Source organism: Oncorhynchus tshawytscha, linkage group LG05 (assembly GCF_018296145.1).
Source record: "Oncorhynchus tshawytscha isolate Ot180627B linkage group LG05, Otsh_v2.0, whole genome shotgun sequence".
NCBI lineage: Eukaryota > Metazoa > Chordata > Actinopteri > Salmoniformes > Salmonidae > Oncorhynchus > Oncorhynchus tshawytscha.
Window position 1 is genome coordinate 70,846,197 of NC_056433.1, and position 16,296 is coordinate 70,862,492.

The following is a 16,296-nucleotide window of genomic DNA, read 5'->3' on the forward strand; positions in this document are numbered from 1 at the left end:
AGCACATACAGTTACATTATTGTAAAATAGGCTACTCCTGTATCCACACTATAATAGGATAAGATTATGATTTCATTGGTCTTGTCAGGCATTATTTTAGGTCATCAATAGAAGTTGTATGTTGTACCTCATTTCTGTCCTTCAGGGGAAAGTAGTTATCTGAGGCAGACACTCTGGGGCAGCTATCTGGGGAAGACACTCTTGAAAATCCTGTCTGCCGCTTGTTGTGTGCAACAGTTTCATTTCAATAATAACGTTTTTGTTTCTCAAAATCATTGTCATGTGGTTAATCAAAAAAATTGGAAGTAAAATGCTAAAAATCTAAAAATAAAAATGTAACTATGGCGAGCGCACCAGCCTCTGCCATATGGACACACTGATACACTGGGATCCATTGAATTATTGTCCTTACACTTTCAAAAATACTAGTCGAATAAGACATGGGATAGATGAGGAATTTTGGCAAAGAGATGTACTTATAGACTAATACAAAATCAGTAGCGGATTTAGGTACGGACGGCATCTTGCCAGGGCCGCAAGGGGTGCCCCCAGGTGCGGGCGAGTGCTTGCTCCATACAACCTAGAACACCACATACACTTGAAACAAATAGCCAAACCAAAAACTGCAGACAAAAATACTTTCTGCTACTAAAAATCAGTGAAATGTAGGCTAAACTGACAACAGAGTGGAGAGCAGAAATCTCAACTAGTAAGCAAGTAGCAGCAATGAACAAAGCGAAATTCTGTCAGGGGGGAGATTTTCGGCACAACACCGGCTAAAGAACTGAGAGCACAGGCCTTTAACTTCCATCATCGACTAAATAAAATGCATAGGCCTAAAGCCGATAAATAAAAACTGTTGAACATATCCTGATGATAATTCTGGTTCTTTTAATCACATTCATCTCTCTGTTCCGCCTGTCTGCCTCCCTTTATATCTGTCTTGACTTGAGCTATTGTTAATGAAATTCAACATTGTATGATCACTGGGTCTAGCCAGAAGCTGTCGCTAGCGAACTTGCAACATTGCATCAACTAGCCTATTACAGCACCTCAGAGTTTCCTGGGCAAGTGACCTCTGGACAGACAGACATTTTTTTTAGGAAATTTCCAATGGATATATGGGACCATCAAATCGTGATATTTTGCTCTTTCAGACGAGGCTTGTTGATTATCGAGGCCGGGAGTGTTGGAAGAATGTTTAAATTACTGAGGAATGGATAAATTTGCAATGGATAAATAAAACACTTTGTTGACTTGTGTGAGGCGAAGATAAAATTACTGATAGGTTATGCTTATTAGTAGTGTACGTGGTGAGTTAAGACAATCAAAAATCAAACATTGCCAAATGGGCACTTTCCTACATATGCATGCATTCCAGAGAGAGACACACCATATCATCCTCACACACCCCTCCACTTTCTCTTGATGCAACACTTTAAATTATACTCGAGACATTTTATCTTCACACATATTTTAGATCATTTTCAGTGACAGCCGCAACTCAATCAGCAAGACCTATTGCCAAGCGCACTACCCAAATTGCAGGCTTCCCAAATAGGCATAGGAAACTCACTTGTGATTTGAAACAATCCACAGCTATTTTTTTACTTAAAGAAGCGAATGATTCTCTGTGGCTAAGTCATACTCCTTGGTGAAGTATTTTGAATGATTTTATTTAGACAGAAGTAATTACAGTTGAAGTTGGAAGTTTACATAAACTGAGTTTAAATGTATTTGGCTACGGTGTTTCACAATTCCGGACATTTAATCCTAATAAAAATTCCTTGTCTTAGGTCAGTTAGGATCACCACTTTATTTTAAGAATGTGCAATATCAGAATAATAGTAGAGAGAATGATTTATTTCAGCTTTTATTTCTTTCATCACATTCTTACTTATTTTCCACCATAATTTGCAAATTAATTAATTCAAAATCCTACAATGTAATTTTCTGGATTTTTTTTCTCATTTTGTCTGTCATAGTTGAAGTGTACCTATGATGAAAATTACAGGCCTCTCTCATCTTTTTAAGTGGGAGAACTTGCACAATTGGTGGCTGACTAAATACTTTTTGCCCCACTGTAGATGTCCTAACCGACTTGCCAAAACTATAGTTTGTTCACAAGAAATTTGTGGAGTGGTTGAAAACTAGTTTTAATGACTCCAACCTAAGTGTATGTTAACTTCTGACTTCAACTGTATTTACGCCCAGGTGTCGTGATCTTTTCTGTTGGAATCCGGTCCGTCTGCTGGAGAGTCCATCCGAGAGTCCATCTCTCTTTCTGTTTCCCTGAAGATCAAAGTATTTTGTGGTTAGAATGGATACTTCAGAGTACCATTCACAAATGTTCTCATAGAATAGAAGTTTTGTCAGTTGTCGGTATTCGGATCCCAGGTTTCCATCATTTCTTGCTGCGGACTAGTAATTAGTATCTAAGATTTGCCCTTATACTGTAGGGATTGATAGTCTCAGAGTTTAACAATTTCCCTCCGTGTAGCCAATGCTCCACCTGGTATGGTTAGGAAATCAATAACTATTCGCAATCACAGCTCACGTTGTGGGTTTGCTTAGTCTTGGTACTCAAATGTGTGCCACCTCAGTTTACACCGAGTTATGAGTGGTCTGAAGAGGATTTCCTCAGGAGGGGTTTTTATTCGTAACAGTAGAAAAGGCCTGATCATGTCTGTGCTCACTGGGGCGGGCTAATGACTTAGTTAAACTTTAAAGGGAATACAATTCTCTCACATTAAGGTTTAACATGACATTACATAATTTCACAAATAGTTTCATCTTTACTCATTCATTTTATACAAGAATTAGATGCAAACCCCATAATTGATAAATGTACACATTCAGATATATAGTCATGTGTGTTTCCTGTCCTCTCTGAGGTCACCAAATGAAACACACTCATCATAAACGTCCCTTAAGTGTCCACGGACCATTCCCACCTCCTCACAAGTGGACATTTCATTTTCCCATTGTGGGAAAATTTTAGGAGTTCGGCCACATGAAATCCTTTGTTCTCTCTGTGTCTTTCTCTCTGCATGACCAGGGCGAGAGAGTCTCCACCAGGAATTTACGACCTGAGATAACAGAACCTGGGTGTAGGAGAGAGTGAGAGAGGGGGAAGCCACGATCTATATCCAGAAAGGGCCACGTCATGATACTGTAAAGTAACAAAATGTGGAAAAAGTCAAGGGGTCTGAATACTTTCCGAAGGCACTGTATGTGTTATTGTGTTAGGTGTACGTATCCTGAATACAATTTATGTTTGGCTGTGTGGACTTGGAGACAGACAGCAAGATAACTATTGTGTTCTGTCAGCTTGTGTAACATTTTTATACTCATTGTTTAATAAAATATGTTACATTTTTGGACTACTGTGTGGCCTGCCTTCCATGCCCTATCCTAGAACCTGGTTGTGAGTGTGACACACACACACACACACACACACACACACACACACACACACACACACACACACACACACACACACACACACACACACACACACACACACACACACACACACACACACACACACACACACACACACACACACACACACACACACACACACCCACACACACCACCCACTCCCGGAATTGAGTCCATTCAGTAAAGGAAGTAAATCCAGTCCAAAAAATCTCTGGGCTGATCGTAAAAAACACAGTCAGCTGTGTGATCGGAGTTTCCCTCAGAAACACTCATGTATTCTGTCTCCGGCTGTCTGACAGAGAAAACTGTCCCAGCCCAAGTATGGCCCACTCTGCAGCAGGTCTACAGACCCCATGTGAGGATAAATGTCCCATCTGTAGGAGCACCCCAACGGACCCACATCACCCTGCTGCCTGTTCTCATGTGTGAGTCACCTCTTTTTATGTCATATTCTCTGGTGTTATACTGCAGTGTGAAGCCTAATCTGTAACTTAATTTGTAGCCAGGTCTTTCTGTTCAAATTTAGTGAATGTAAAGTAGATTCAATTTCACACAGAAGCTACTCTGTAGCTGTGAACTCCCAGAGATGATGGTTGGTTTATATCTCTAACCCCAAATAGGTCCAAATAGGTCAATCATTCTAATGAAATGATTTCAGTGTAAGGAACTCCCTCATACATGTTCTATTAGTGCTCTCCATTTCTATGAATAAAGACCATCAGCACAGTGCAAAGAATAGCCTCTGTGTACAAACTCAACATTTATGTTTCTCCTTCACAGTGCTTTTCAATATCACTTGCGAAAAATGATAAACTACTGAGATGAGCTCAGATTATTTCTAAAAGAGACTAAAGTTTAGTTTAGGCATGTCAGATTGTCAAAGAATATATGCTATGATTTGTCCAATGCCTTCATACTCTAAGTAATAAACAGATGATTTACTTCCACCACATATGCTGGTAAGTAACACAGGGGAATTTCCCCTCACATCACAAAAAATACCTGTCTCTAGCAAATACTTGACTTATAGGGGAGAGTGGGGTCATTTTACTTTTTTTTACATTCAGCATTACTCCGTCAAGGGAAATATAGTATTCTTTCTACCAAAGATATCTACATATATTTCAGGATGTTGTGTATCCCTGGTAATAATCAGAATTCATATAAACATTACAGTTTTAAAAACATAGCTTCTGGTCTCTTGGCACAACTTACCTCGGGTATGGGGTAAAAGCCGCCTACAAATTTCCGTACTGAATGAAACATTATCACTACCGTTTTAAAACCATGTCTATCTTTATTTCCCAAACACAATTTAACACAATCACAGTCACTTTTTACATAGGCCAGGCCCTGTTGTTACCTTTTATCCCAGCTATATTGTCTTTCATTTTGCCGGAAACAAGGGTGGCTCAATGTACCTCTTTGGCTCAATTTACCACTCTCACCAATATGTTAAACTCTGTTCTTAATGGCAATCAGAAGTAGCCTATTAGAATGAGGATGAGAGTTCTTTAACTATTCCCTTCCAGTCTTACCACTAGTGTAGTCTGGATTTATTACATAGCTGCAGTGTTAGTCAATAGCAGCTTCTCACAGAACAGGTTTGGTTCTTCCTGTAAGTGTTTACTTCATGACTGAAGAATGTGCCACTTTATCAATGGAAAATAACCACAGCTGTGCATGTTGCTTATGCATTTCATTGAATGATGCACTGTAAAACTCAATCTTATGTTTTGTGTGTGTGTGTGTGTGTTCCAGGTTCTGCCGCCCATGTCTGACCCTTTCTCTAACGTGGTTACCCCACTGCCCTGTGTGCAGAGCTGAGGCGCAGGTTGATGACATCAGGCCTGTCAGAGTCAAGACGGGGACCATGGTCGTCAGGTTGGGTCAACCTCTACCTGGCTTGTCGGGGCTTTCCACACCAGCAACAAGATCTGTGGCAGGTGACGTCCAGAGGTGAATGACTGACTGGTCCAGATACAGCCAAACACACACAGCCAAACACGTATTTTAGCATTAAATTCAGAGGTTTACAATTCATACATTGACAGTCTCAATAATGACCTTAAGGTTGACCAATTGAACACTTAATGTTTCTTTTTTAGCTATATCAGACTGCTGCAAATGGGCACTCAGACAGAAGGAAGGAGCCTGGCCAATCAGACCCCAGCTGTCACCACAGCCCCTCCCCTTCCCACTCCAAGACACCTCCACAGACCACTCTCTTCCTCCATCACTCCTCCTGCCCCAACCAATGATGTAGACCTATATATGTCTATGACTCGTAGACCCGCCCCAACACTCACCCCAACAGCTGGCACTACTGCACCTACCAGCCAACTTGCCACCCCACCTACCATCCGATCTGCCACCCCACCTACAATTACTCGTCCTGCCACAACCAATGGTTTATACATGACTATGGCTCAAACACCTGCCCCCACAGTCACTCCAACAGGTGTCACAACTACACCAGCACCTACAACAACAACTACCATACCTGCCATCACACTGACACCTACCATCACATCTAAACCCACCCCCACACCCCGCACCAGGGCTCTCTCCGCCCCAGGACGACAGCCTTTGGCCATCCCTCAGCGCACACCTTCCGCAGCGCAAAGACCCACCTCCATGCCCTCTACCTCTAACCCTGCTCCCCCAGTACTGGCTGCTCCTCCATCCCTCTCCTTCACGGATGATGGGTAAGTCAATGTCACCATTGTTTTGTATGTTTGCATAAGTGTGCTTGTGTGGCGTTTAGAGTTATTTTGATTGTTGTACTGCATATTTGCTGCTCATTGTTGACTACTGCAGACTCATCATAAGAAATGTAACCTGATCATATGTCTCTTTTCAGTGACTTGTATGAAAACTTGCTGGGCTTGCAAGGCCAGTTAGTGAGGTAAGACTGTGTTGGTTAAGAGTGAATATTTACCCTTGTCTACAGTATTACATGTTTTATATTTTTCTCTCCAACGCTCACTCTGTCTCTATCTTTCTCTGTCTGTCTTTTCTCACTCTCTGTTTCTATCTGTCTATCTGTCTATCTGTCTGTCTGTCTGTCTGTCTGTCTGTCTGTCTGTCTGTCTGTCTGTCTGTCTGTCTGTCTGTCTGTCTGTCTGTCTGTCTGTCTGTCTGTCTGTCTGTCTGTCTGTCTGTCTGTCTGTCTGTCTGTCTGTCTGTCTGTCTGTCTGTCTGTCTGTCTTCACTCCCTCTATCTCTTTCTGTCTGTACTCACTCACTCACTCACTCACTCACTCACTCACTCACACTCATTCTCTGTCTGTCTTTTCTCACTCTGTTTCTATCTGTCTGTCTGTCTGTCTGTCTGTCTGTCTGTCTGTCTGTCTGTCTGTCTGTCTGTCTGTCTGTCTGTCTGTCTGTCTGTCTGTCTGTCTGTCTGTCTGTCTGTCTGTCTGTCTGTCTGTCTGTCTGTCTGTCTGTCTGTCTGTCTGTCTGTCTGTCTTCCTCTATCTCTTTCTGTCACTCACTCACTCACTCACTCACTCACTCACTCACTCACTCACTCACTCATCTGTCTGTCTGTCTGTCTGTCTGTCTGTCTGTCTGTCTGTCTGTCTGTCTGTCTGTCTGTCTGTCTGTCTGTCTGTCTGTCTCTGTCTGTCTATCTGTCTGTCTGTCTTCACTCATCTCTCTCACTCACTCACTCACTCACTCACTCACTCACTCACTCATTCTCTGTCTGTCTATTCTCACTCTCTCTTTTTTTCTCTCTCTCTCTGTCTGTCTGTTCTCACTCTCTGTTTTTCTCTCTCTGTCTGTCGGTTCTCCCTCTCTCTCTCTCTCTCAGTTCTGTGGTGAGGAGGACGTTTGTCTGTCCGTTCTGCCAGGAGAGTTGCCTGGATGCGAGGGATCTGTGGATTCACTGCAATGGCAAGCATTACTATGACAACAGGCCCGTGGTCAGTGATATATTTGTTATGAATTACTATAAAGCTGTCAGTTGCGTCGTCAGTTGCTCTCAATCACTGGGTCTCAAATATGAGTTTATTTCATTTTATTTCAATGTTATTTAACCAAGATAATCCACTTCGTAACACTTGTCACTGCCTCCAGGGATTCCTCATCCATAGTCTCTACTCCTAGGAAGTTGTTGGCCAATTGGGATCAAACTTTGTTGCTCTGAGTGATTGTTGCTCTCTGGCATCCTCTAGGTGTGTCCAGTGTGCGTCTCTCTGCCTCATGGTAATCCACACCAAATTAGCAGGAACTTCATCATGCATCTGAACCTGAGACACTGCTACTATGCCGAGAAATACACGGTTGGCTACACACACACCCACACACACACACACACACACACACACACACACACACACACTAATAAGATGTTTCTTTGGTCCACAGAACACCCATCAAACCGACATGTTGAACTTGCAAGATGGCATTATTGAGTCTCTCCAGGATACCAACCTGAATCCCAGATGATCTTTATCGATATCAACCGCAACATCAGTAATCTATTAATTTAGCAATAACACACTAATCATGATTTGTATATTTTCATGCTAAAGCTGCTCACAGAATCGTTTGTAAAAATGGCATTGTTGTTGAACGTTGATTGTTGCAGCTGTACTTTTCTTTCTTTTGAATGTATAAAATCATGCCCTGTTTACTACATCTATCGAATGTATCAACTTTAATGGACATTTTCAATATCAGCTTTGATATACTTTTTAGTACAGTACCAGTCAAAAGTTTGGACACACCTACTCATTCATGGGTTTTTCTTTATTTTTACTATTTTCTACATTGTAGAATAATAGTGAAGACATCAAAACTATGAAATAACACATATGGAATCATGTAGTAAGCAAAAAGTGTTAAAGTAGCCACCCTTTGCCTTGATGACAGCTTTGCACACTCTTGGCATTCTCTCAACCAGCTTCACTTGGAATGCTTTTCCAACAGTGTTGAAGTATTTCCCACATCTGCTGAGCACTTATTGGCTACTTTTCCTTCACTCTGCGGTCCAACTCATCCCAAACCATCTCAATTGGGTTGAAGTTGGGTGATTGTGGAGGCCAGGTCGTCTGATGCAGCACTCCATCACTCTCCTTCTTGGCAAAATAGCCCTTACACAACCTGGAGGTGTGTTGGGTCATTGTTCTGTTGAAAACAAATGATAGTCCCACTAAGCACAAACCAGATGGGATGGCGTATCGCTGCAGAATGCTGTGATAGCCATGCTGGTTAAGTTTGCCTTGAATTCTAAATAAATCCCTGACAGTGTCACCAGCAGAGGACCCCCACACCATCACACCTCCTACTCCATGCTTCACGGTGGGAACCACACATGCAGAAATCATCCGTTCACCTACTTTTTTAAGACACGGCGGTTGGAACCAGAAATCTCAAATTTGGATAGATTTCCACCTTCTAATGTCCATTGCTCGTGTTTCTTGTCCCAAGCAAGTCTCTTCTTATTATTGGTGTCCTTTAGTAGTGGTTTCATTGCAGCAATTCGACCACGAAGGCCTGATTCACACAGTCTCCTCTGAACAGTTGATGTAGAGAGGTGCCTGTTACTTGAGCTCTGTGAAGCATTTATTTGGGCTGCAATTTCTTGGGCTGCTAATTCTGATGAAATTGTCCTCTGCAGCAGAGGTAACTCTGGGTCTTACTTTCCTGTAGCGGTCCTCATGAGAGCCAGTTTCATCATAGCGCTTGATGGTTTTTCCAACTGCACAATTTTCCAGATGGACTGACCTTTATGTCTTAAAGAAATGATGGACTGTCATTTCTCTTTGCTTATTTGAGCTGTTCTTGCCATAATATGGACTTCTAATAATATCTTCTGTATTTCATCCCTAACTTGTCACAACAGAACTGATTGGCTCAAACGCATTAAGAAGGAAAGAAATTCCACAAATGAACTTTTAACAAGGCACACCTGTTAATTGAAATTCATTCCAGATGACCACGTCATGAAGCTGGTTGAGAGAATGCCAAGAGTGTGCAAAGCTGTCAACAAGGCAAAGGGTGGCTACTTCTTAGAATCTCAAATCTATTTTTTCTTTGTTTAACACTTTTTTGCTTACTACATGATTCCATATGTGTTATTTCATAGTTTTGATGTCTTCACTATTATTCTACAATGTAGAAAACAGTTAAAATTAAGAAAAACTCTTGAATTAGTAGATGTGTCCAAACTTTTGACTGGTACTGTATATGTAATATCCTTGTTTATTCTTGACATAGAATAACTATAATAAAGAATGTTGAAATCAAACCTATCGTGTGTCCTGGAGGATTATATTAGGCACTGATCCTTGAAGTCTACAAAACAACATTATGTACGTGTGTGTGTGTCTGTGTTTGTACGTGTGTGTGTCTGTGTCTGTGTTTGTACGTGTGTGTGTGTGTCTTTGTTTGTAATTTGTTCAGCTTCTGTATAAAACCTAGCAAACACACACTCCACCCAGACTAAGGCTTGGACTGCTGCATATCGGTGGTCTTTGACCCCTTCTCTCTTCTTGTGCTTGTGATTACCGGCAGTCTTAGAGCCATGGCTTCTAAATGGATTGTTCTGGTCTTCAGTATGCTCTGGTGCTTGGTACATTTCCTATTCCATCACTAATGTAATTTCATGTAAAACACGATATTACCTAAATTACATTACATTGCTCTGACCAACTGTATTTTTGTGGTGCCTGATACAGTTACTGTATTTGTCATAATTGTGTAACAATTTTGCTTTCTTTTTTTCTCAGTTTTGTGTGGTCACATTTCTAATCTTGTTACATTTTAGTGCAGACCTGTTGTATTGCTCTGTTGTCTTTTCCTTGTTTATCTGTTTTCTTGTTTGTTTATTGCCTGCTGTAGTCAGCAGCATCCTGGCTCACAGGTGAAACAGGTGAGTGAAACCTCTTATTGTTGTTGTTCATAACTATGACTCATAGTGGTGGTAGAAATAATGTCAAGCAATTGTGTGCTGTGGTTGATTTAGACATTGTCTTACCTGCAGAGACTGATGTGGATGAGGGACACGGACACGACTGGGACATCTTTGACATCAATAAAGGTATATAAGAAAATCACTTCATAACATGAATGTGTGTATAGATAGTATCTCTGTGTGCTGATTGTCTAACTCTAGTGTGTTCATTTGCAGAGGCAGGATTGGGACCTGCTGGAGGGTGATATTGTAATAGATGAGGTGAGTTTGACAGCTCATCTTTTCCTTTACTTGAATAATGATATGGATTTCTCATAGCCTGCCAATAATATCTGGTCATCACTGATCACCATGAGGGTGTTGTGTCTGATTGCACTGATTGAGAGTGTGTGGTTCTCTCTGTTTAGACTGACAGCAGAAACACTATTCTTGGGGAGCAGTATCGCTGGCCTCAGACTGTACCCTACTATCTGAAGGACAGCCTGGGTGAGAAATAGTACACTTCAATACTTCAAGCATAGCTTTGGTAAAATACATTTAAATCAGTGTGACAAAATTCAACACAAAAATACATTTAAATCAGTGCAAAGAAATTCTATACAATTTTGAAATATATATTTGTGTGTGTGTGTGTGTGTGTGTGTGTGTGTGTGTGTGCGTGCATAGACATAAATGCTAAGGGGGTGATTCTGAAGGCCTTCGAGCAGTACAGACTGAAGACCTGCATCAACTTTGTGCCATGGAAGGGAGAGAATAACTATATATCTGTGTTCTAAGGCACCGGGTGAGCGCAAACGCACACGCACACACACACACACACACACACACACACACACACACACACACCACAATGTCAGAAGCCAATACATTTTTGAACAATTATAAATTATAATTCTATTCTTCCACTCTATTTTCCATATCTTTCACTCTCTCTATCTCTAATAATTTTTCTATTTAAGGGCTTTATTGGTATGGGAAACATATATTTACATTGCCAAAGCAAGTGAAATAGATAAGAAACAAAAGTGAAATAAACAATTATAAATTAACAAACAAAATGTCACAAAAGTTCCAAAAGAATAAAGACATTTCAAATATCATATTGTATATATACAGTGTTGTAACAATGTGCAAATAGTTCATGTACAAAAGGTAATATAAATAAAAATATATATGTTATATTTACAATGGTGTTTGTTCTTCACTGGTTGACCTTTTCTTGTGGCAACACGTCACAAATATTGGGATTGCACACTGTGGTATTTCACCCAGTAGATATGGGAGTTTATTTGTTTTCTAATTCTTTGTGGGTCTCTCTCCTTCTCTCTTTAGGTGCTACTCCTCAGTAGGTAACAGGCTGGTGGGGAAGCAGAGGTTATCTATTGGTCGTAACTGTGACCGTCTGGCAACGGTTGAGCATGAGTTTCTGCATGCTCTGGGTTTCTGGCACGAGCAGTCCAGAGCTGACCGCGATGACTATGTCAACATCATGTGGGACCGCATCGAAGAAGGTAGCAATCAATCAATAATCTGTATTAATAATATAAGATGACCGCCATGTTTTAGTTAATAGTATGTTAGAGATTATTTATATATAGCCTCACTGTCTGTAGTTGTCTATCAATCTGCTGGTGTGTCACCAACTAAATGTACTTTATACATATGCATTTCATTGACTGAACATTGCATTATTTCCCTTTTTAGGAAAAGACCATAACTTCCTGATCCACGGTGAGTCAGTGTCGAGAGCTCTGAACGTGCCCTATGACTGCGGCTCTGTGATGCACTACAGTAAAACAGCCTTCAACATCGGGTCAGAGCCCTCCATCATTACTAAGATACCGAGCTTCATGGACGTGATTGGTCAACGCATGGAGTTCAGCGACAGTGACCTGCTGAAGCTCAACAGGCTCTACAACTGCAGTGAGTCCTCACCTGTCAATCAATATCAATCAAAAGTCCAATCAAAAATCAATCAATCAGCCAATAATGTACTGTAACTCAGGAGTTCATCAGACTGAACTTTAGTTAATGCTTTTACTTTATCAATATGTAATAAATATCTAGCTAATGAAGGTGATTACATAAGGATTTTCCAGCCAGGTAGTAGATTGTCTACAGAAGAGTTACATAAAGCTGTTTTTATTGGTCTCTTGATTCTTACTTTCATAGACTAATGCTGACCTTCCCTCTCTGTCACCCCATCTCCCTCTCTCCACAGCAACTTCCTCAACGTTCCTGGACTCATACAGCTTTGAGAAGGAGAATATCTGTGGGATGATCCAGGGTCCTGTTGGGAAAGCTCAGTGGGAACACAGACACAGTGTGGCTGGGGGACCCAACACCGACTACACTAACATGGGCCAGTGTGATGGTAAGATATACATACAGGCATGCACACACAGAAGCTTATGCATGTGCACACACTTTACTCTGATGCACGGCCCAGAGACCATAATCCTAGTGTAACATGATAATCATGCCACTATAACGGCACATCTACTTATCTGCTGTTCTCCTAAAGAGATAGAGAATGGCCAGGAAGGTCAATGCCCTCCAACGTGTTTCTTTGTTTGTCACTTAAGATTCAGTGGAGGGACTTTGGTTGATTAGTTCTCAGAGGATCACAACATTGAAGTACCCTGTAGCACCATAATGATAACATCTATTTGAGGTCGATATCATTAATATCCTAATTGATTTTTATAAAAGATTAAACATTTTCTCCCATTACAGAATATGCATATTTTTTGATCCATGATCAGTTTGTCTCACTCAAATGTTTTATTTCTGTTTCCAGGAAAAGGTTATTTCATGCACTTCAGTACGGATACGGGTAACCATGGTGACGAGGCCAACCTGGAGAGTCGTCTCTTCTACCCCAAGAGAGGTTCCCAGTGCTTGCAGTTCTACCTCCACAACAGCGGGGGTGCTGATGATCGACTGAACGTGTGGGTGCGGGAGTATGACGACGCCAACCCCAAAGGAAAACTGAGGCTCATCCAGAAAATCGATATCACAGGTTTGACATCACATCTCAGCTCATGCAAAACAATGTTGTACAACAGTATAGAGCAGGGGTATTCAAATCTTACCCTATGAGGTCTGGAATACTGCTGGTTTTCTGTTCTTCATGATAGTTAATTGCACCCACCTGGTGTACTAGGTCTAAATCAGTCCCTGATTACAAAGGGGAAGAATTGTAAAAAGCAGAGGAGCTGGCTTTGAGCTCCAGATTTGAATTTGAGGGGTATATGCTGACCACACCGCTCGCATTGCAAAGTACATGTACACATACATGTTATTCAATCATTGCACCCACACTGCTCATGCGCGTCTGCGTAACCAGGCACTAAAACAGAACTTGGTTCTATTTGTGACGCTTGACGCGCTGCAAGTCCCATCTCCTCATTGGTATTTAGGAGCATATACCTAGGTGCCATCTCATTTGTTTTTAGGAGAATATACCCAGGTGCCATCTCATTGGTTTTTAGGAGCCTATACTCACATTGGTGATTGAAAGATGAACTTGAGGTCCACACTCCAGTCCAATTGATGGTGGTAATGCACCTTAAAGTTGTTTGCTAATTGCCATATAAAGTCCAAAGAAGAAGAAGCCTGAAGGAGGAGAGATTATTAGAAACTAACTCTGTTGACCCTTTTATCTGTGGATTAATTGTCAGAGTAGATCACCTTGTGCATTTCAGGTAAAATAACAACCCAATGTTTATATCCCAGGTCAAATTAGCTAACAGCAGCAAGCGAACTTGCTAAATTGCCATAAATGTTTGCTTATCAACCTGTTCCCAAATTAATATAGTTGGTTGAGAGTTCATTTTGATATTTCACCTTGCGTGTCCTGATCGAGTCAGGTGTGGGGGGACAAAATCAACATGTGTGCGGTCTGCTCAGCATGTACGTTTATAGGGTTTGTGTGGATGTCTGTTTCCTTCGGTCCTACAGGTGGCATCAGAGACTCCTGGGAACTGTACCATGTGACCCTGGATGTGAAGATGAAGTTCCGGGTTAAGTTTGAAGGCCACAGGGGCATCCACCGGAGGGCTCTCATTGGATGACATCAACCTATCAGAGACAACCTGCCCGCAGGACATCTGGCGCATCCGTGACTTCGCCGGTCTCTTAGAAACCACACCGACAGGTGTGAACATCTACAGCCCACGCTTCCTGTCCCCCAGTGGCTACTCCTTCATGGTGAGTGTCAAGGTCAAAATAGTAACAAGGTTGAGACGTGAATTTTCTAATATCCCATAACTCTTTGCATAAATGTGGTAGAATTCAACAAAGGGACCAGCAATCCTAGCAATGATGCTGGTGCCATGAATTTGTTTATTTGGGGAAGCTGTCCTTCAGGGTGGCAGGTAGACTAGCGGTTAAGAGCGTTGGTACTAGTAACCGAAAGGTTGCTGGTTTGAATCCCTGAGCTGGCAAGTTGGAAAAATATACCGTTCTGCCGTTGAGCAAGGCAGTTAACTGCTCCCCGGGCGCCGATGACGTGACGATCAATAAAGGGTTAAATGCGGAAGACACATTTCAGTTGAACGCATCCCCTTTCCGCATTTGAATACATCATTGTTGTCTTACCCATGGTAATAATGAACTACCTAGGTGAGCGTGTACATCAATAGCCGTAGCAGCCCAGGCAGCATGGCCATCTACTTCCACCTAACCTCCGGCCCTAAAGACGACTCCCTCACCTGGCCCTGTCCATGGCATCAGGCCACCATGGCCCTGATGGACCAGAACCCGGACATCAGACAGAGAATGTCCAACCACCGCATGATCACCACCGACCCCAACAAGCTGTCCACAGATGGTGAGAATGAATACACAAAAAATGCTTACAGTATGCCAAATAATAGCATGCCATTGGCTCTCTGTCCTTCATAGAAGCTGCAAGGTCTTCCAATCTGAGACAAGCGTGAGGAGACTCAAATTAGACTAGAAACAGTTAGGGAGACAGGTGTGGGAGAACCTGAAGTCAAATTGTTTCTATTGAAGATTTCCCTTCTCTCCCCCAGGCAATGATTTCTACTGGGACAATCCCCTTAAGGTGGGCAGTCTAGTAAACGGTTCTGATGGCAGCCAGTTCTACCGCGGGCCTGGTACCGGAACCAGCAGCTACCTCACCCACAGCAGGCTGAAGAGCAGGAACTTCAAAGGAGACGATGCCATCTTCCTCCTCGGTCTAGAGAGTAAGACATTACGTTCCCGTCGCTGGAGAAGGCTCTTAACCATACATTCCCAATCGTTCCTTAGCTCTAGTCCCAGGTCCGTTTGTGCCATCTTACAGCGTAACAATGACTATAGCAGTTGGCAAGACAGTGAAACAGATCTGAGACCAGACTACCTTGACCTCTCACTGTTCTAAACCAGTGTTCTTAACCCCAACCTCTTCAGATGTGTCTGCTCTGCTGGAGACCCAGCCCCTTCCTCATTCTGCTGTTCAGTCTGAGAAGAGCGCCGTAGTATCACCCAGCAGGGAGACCAACACGTCCACAGTGGTGATGGCTGTGTCCATGAGCTTGGCGGCGGTCATGTTGGTGTTTGCCATGTAAGCGCGGTGTACACCAGGAGAGTGACAGGGACGTGATCGTTGTGGAGAACATCTAGTACTGCGAGTGACAACCAGCCTAAAATGGCTTTACTTTTCCATCGACAGATTGTTGAAAGTGCTACTGAAGAAACTAGACAGAAACTAGAATAAAGCCTAACAAACACTTGACTGTCTGAGGAGAATCAATCGATTGGAAAATGTTAGCTATAAATTATCAATAAAACATTTTTACAAACCAGAAGTGAGACTTGTTATGGAATATCTTTACAGGAAAATCTGACAATGACCTTCCATCTCTTCATAAGAAACCGTCACCAACAATGGAATATACAATGTATGTTATTGTAAGTGA

The 16,296-nt window shown here is 42.0% G+C and overlaps 2 protein-coding genes across 2 annotated transcripts; both read left to right on the plus strand.

The window, feature by feature from the left end:
* The first annotated feature begins 3,633 nt into the window (after window positions 1-3,633).
* LOC112251844 (mucin-2) lies at window positions 3,634-8,091 on the plus strand. Its single transcript, XM_024422778.2, has 7 exons — window positions 3,634-3,869; window positions 5,206-5,403; window positions 5,553-6,152; window positions 6,308-6,352; window positions 7,262-7,373; window positions 7,626-7,733; window positions 7,819-8,091. Exons 1-7 carry the CDS (start codon window positions 3,766-3,768, stop codon window positions 7,897-7,899), a joined length of 1,248 nt encoding a protein of 415 aa, XP_024278546.2. The 5' UTR covers window positions 3,634-3,765; the 3' UTR covers window positions 7,900-8,091.
* Window positions 8,092-10,520: 2,429 nt separating this feature from the next.
* Window positions 10,521-16,176, plus strand: mep1ba (meprin A subunit beta a). The gene is given in 13 exon segments (XM_042322720.1): window positions 10,521-10,526; window positions 10,586-10,630; window positions 10,777-10,855; window positions 11,036-11,153; window positions 11,702-11,880; window positions 12,074-12,292; window positions 12,591-12,743; window positions 13,170-13,391; window positions 14,333-14,417; window positions 14,419-14,581; window positions 14,996-15,203; window positions 15,409-15,582; window positions 15,788-16,176. Coding segments are annotated over 13 exon segments (1,809 nt in total). The 3' UTR covers window positions 15,946-16,176.
* Window positions 16,177-16,296: the final 120 nt, after the last annotated feature.

Excerpts from the sequence above, each read along its gene's own strand:
- LOC112251844 (XM_024422778.2), top strand. The coding sequence starts at position 3,766 with ATGGCCCACTCTGCAGCAGGTCTACAGACCCCATGTGAGGATAAATGT. Across the intron at positions 5,404-5,552 it reads GTGGCAGGTGACGTCCAGAG|CTATATCAGACTGCTGCAAA; the intron begins GTGAATGACTGA and ends TTTCTTTTTTAG. Across the intron at positions 6,353-7,261 it reads TTGCAAGGCCAGTTAGTGAG|TTCTGTGGTGAGGAGGACGT; the intron begins GTAAGACTGTGT and ends TCTCTCTCTCAG.